Source organism: Palaemon carinicauda, chromosome 1 (assembly GCF_036898095.1).
Source record: "Palaemon carinicauda isolate YSFRI2023 chromosome 1, ASM3689809v2, whole genome shotgun sequence".
Lineage (NCBI taxonomy): Eukaryota > Metazoa > Arthropoda > Malacostraca > Decapoda > Palaemonidae > Palaemon > Palaemon carinicauda.
In genome coordinates, this window is record NC_090725.1 from 21,070,834 (window position 1) to 21,074,782 (window position 3,949).

General features: G+C 42.0%; 1 protein-coding gene across 1 annotated transcript; it reads right to left on the reverse strand.

Moving 5' to 3' along the window:
* Positions 1–2,316: 2,316 nt before the first annotated feature.
* Positions 2,317–3,117, reverse strand: LOC137626034 (uncharacterized). The gene has a single exon (XM_068357391.1). It carries the CDS (start codon positions 3,115–3,117, stop codon positions 2,317–2,319), a length of 801 nt encoding a protein of 266 aa, XP_068213492.1.
* Positions 3,118–3,949: the final 832 nt, after the last annotated feature.

Below are 3,949 nucleotides of genomic sequence, written 5' to 3' on the forward strand. Positions count from 1 at the left end.
AAGAATGGGTCCCAAGAGATTACAAAAGAAGAAGGGGAAGGAATAGAAGACGATGGATTGTCGAACAGAAAATTTAGGGGTGTAGCCTGGCTTCGATGGCCATAAACAGACACAAGTGAAAGGACATAGACCACTTGTTATAACTACCCCCAACTCTAAATCACTGAACTACCTCTATTCCTTTACATGTGCCAACGATCTTTGTCATATAGCGTTTTAACTATGCGTAAACAATTCGACGTTGAACCTTCCCCAACATTTTATTTTCTGGTTAAGGATTTTATCTAAGTTGCTTTCTGCGTTGATTTTTTGTTTCGCACTTTTATTTTAAATTTTATATTTTATTCTATTTCAGGTTATTTCGACGTGAATTTGTTTTGATTATCGTAGCTGTATTTTTTGTCATAGTGATAATGTAGTTCATTTTAATTTAATGTTGTTTCCTGCCTCGTAAATATATATATATATATATATATATATATATATATATATATATATATATATATATATATATATATATATATATATATATATATATATATATATATAATGTGTGTGTGCTTACCAATCTTCCACCTGGGGAATTCCAAGCTATTGCGAGTTATATTTTTTTTTTTGCCGTTGGTCTTCTGAAACATTAAAATTGTAAAATGAAACCACGTACTAGCTATACCATTTGACCTCCAAATAAGTAATAACAATAAATTTTCATGCTATTATACCAATTTCCTGGCTATAACTACGCTTCAAATAGTTATGTAAGTAGACTTAATGGGAAATAATTTACAATTTGGAGTAAAATTAATTTAGAAAAATTCTGAAATCATTTTAAAAAGTGGTACACTTTCATATAAAAAGAAAAAAAAAGTGAGAAACACCTAACAATCACCATCATCATTATCATCTCCCACGGCCATTGACGCAAAGTGACTCGATTAGATTTCGCCAATCGTCTCTATCTTGTACCTTTAATTCAATACTTCTCCATTCATCTTCTACTTTACGCTTCATAGTCCTCAGCCTTGTAGGGCTGGGTCTGCTAACTATTATAGTGCCTTGTGGAGCCCAGTTATAAGATCGGTGAACTAATCTCTCTTGGCCATTAATATGCTCTTATAAAAAGTCAATGTTTTTCTGCAGGTAGAGTCCTAATATTTTCTGACATAGTTTATTGACCTCTGAAAAGTACAAAGAAATAACATGGATTGTTCTAATAGTGTAAATTTCTGGGATATTATTGTTAATGGTAGAGCATTCATCTGCCCACCCTCGCGCGCGCACACACACACACACACACACACACAAAACGTATATGCCATAAAATTCGTAAATTTTAAATTCGATTGCCCAGGAAAACCATTACCAATGGTGAGCTTTTCGCAATATCATGATAGCGAATCAAATGAAAACAGTTTTAATGCTATGAATGTAAAATGATGCCGGTAGTTTTGATCAGGTGTTGAAAGCATTGACTTATAAATCAAGGAAAATTTGTACTACACTCTATAATATGATTGAATCAATTCTAAAATAAATAGATTCAAGCCTTTACAGCTCTCTCTCTCTCTCTCTCTCTCTCTCTCTCTCTCTCTCTCTCTCTCTCTCTCTCTCTCTCTCTCTCTGTTTGACCGATAAGTCAAAATGAGTTGGCCCCAAAAATAGCATATTTTCATATCATAACTTCAGGGTATCTTCAATGGAAATGTAAATACATATTACTAAATATACTTTCACTATTTAAAGTGTTTTAAAGAAGAAATTTTTCATTAGAGAGAGAGAGAGAGAGAGAGAGAGAGAGAGAGAGAGAGAGAGAGAGAGAGAGAGAGAGAGAGCTGTACAACTTTTTCTTTATATGGAAGTGGTGATAGGCAATGAAGTCTTGTAGATTAAGGCAGATGATTGCAGGAATGAAGAAGTAAAATCCTGAGTCGTTGAATGCATTTATTCCATACAGCAACAGGTTATGCTCAGTGGTGCTCTGCAAGGCGTACAGCTCGTGCCAAGAGAAGCAAGAAGACTCCCTATGCGCATACATGGAGTGCTGACAGCGCGACTCATGCACATGCATTTGTAACATACAGAACTTATGAATTGTAAAGGGTGCATATATGAAAGATGATATATACAATAATCTACAGCTCCCCTCCCCTTTTGCGTTCAGAAAGGTATCTTGAACGTACTAAGCAAGTTACATACAGTGAACTAAGTAAATAATCGTGTGCAAAGCAAATAGCATAAGGTAAATGTATCAAATATAAGATTATGCAGCCAGTTGCGTAAATGGAACAAGGGCCTTGTACACTATGTAGGCCTGTTTCATCTTAGAGACCTGCGGGAAGTTGTGGAGGGAATTGATGACTTTTCCATGTCAGAGCTAGGGACCACAGGGAGATCAGAGTTGGGAACTTGATTGGGATTGGGCACTGGATACAAGAAGCGATGGTTCAGATGTAGCACTCCACCTTTAGGAAGGCAAATCTCGTACTCGCGTGATCTTGCGCCACCCATGATAATCCCGATCTTGTCCCACCTGTGGGATGTTGGGTCCTGGAGACGGACATGTTGGCCCACATTCAGTCTGGGCAGGGGACGGGCATGGGCGTCGTAGTTGCGTTTCACTTGAGCCGCTTTGGCAGCAGCTTGTTGGTCACAATCATGGGCCTTTTGTTGCCAACATTCCATGAATGACTGACAATGGGCGGGCACACAAGTACGGAGAGGGTGACCATACAGAACCTGGGCAGGAGAGCGACCAGAGTGGTTAGGCATGTTTCGTAACTCAAGGAGGCCATGATCAAAAGCCTCACAGTCAATGTTTCCTGAAGGGGCCATTTTGAGGATCAACTGCTTGACAGTTTTGACGGCGGCCTCGGCAGGTCCATTAGACTGCGGGTAGTGTGGCGATGAAGTTATGTGGTGTACACCCCAATGCTCTGCGAAGTCGGCAAACTCTCTGCTGGTAAACTGGGGTCCTCCATTGGTGACGTATGATTGAGGAGGCAGTGGTGTCGCCCTTGCAAGGGACGACCACAGGCCAGCCGGAGGGGGGTTGGCTACAACAAAGAAGGACTTCCCCGCTACCTGGAAGAAATCCGCTGATACCGACTCGAAGGGCATCAATGGGTGGTCATTGTTATAAAGAGGTTCCTGCTGTTGGCTTGGGCGTAGGACTTGGTAGGGCTCACAGGTGGCAACGGTGGTAGCAATGTCAGAGTCTATCCCAGGCCAGAAGACAGTTTGTCGAGCTCAACGTTTAGTGGCTTCAACACCTCGGTGGCTGTCGTGGAGTCTGGCGAGTGTGTGGCGACGTAGAGCAGCAGGAACTATTATTCTGGCTCCATAGAGAACGAGAGTGCCGTCAGTAGAAGGGGCTTCTCACAGCTTCCAATACGGTAGCAAAGAAGCATGCAGGTCATACCGATTCGTGGAAAATCCGGACACAATGCAATCATGAAGGCGGGCGCAGTTAGGGTCGGCCTGCGCTGCTGTTGACATGTCCTGTAGAGTTTGGTCAGAGTTGACGATTGTGGCATCCTCTTCCTGGGAAGCTATTACGACGTTGATGATAGACCTGACGTGTGACGTTACCTCAGCACAGCCGATCATATCCTCAGACGTTGGGTAGCTGACAGGTGCACGCGAGAGTGCATCTTAAATCCATAAAAAACGTTCCTTCATTCGCTGGAGTCGTGGGTTTTTGATCATGTCTAGCAAGTAGCTGTTGATAATGGGCACTAGTGGACGATGGTCTGTTTGCACAGTGAAGATGGCAGTCCTTGGATGTACAAACGGCACTTTGTGAGAACCCAGGATACAGCAAGCATCTCCAACTCAATTGTCGCATACTTCGTCTCTAGGCGTCTGCGAGAAAGCGGGATCCACACTGGACTACTCGGAGGTGTCTGGAACCATGGTCCTGGAGGAGAGTGTAGCCTATCCCGTAGACACG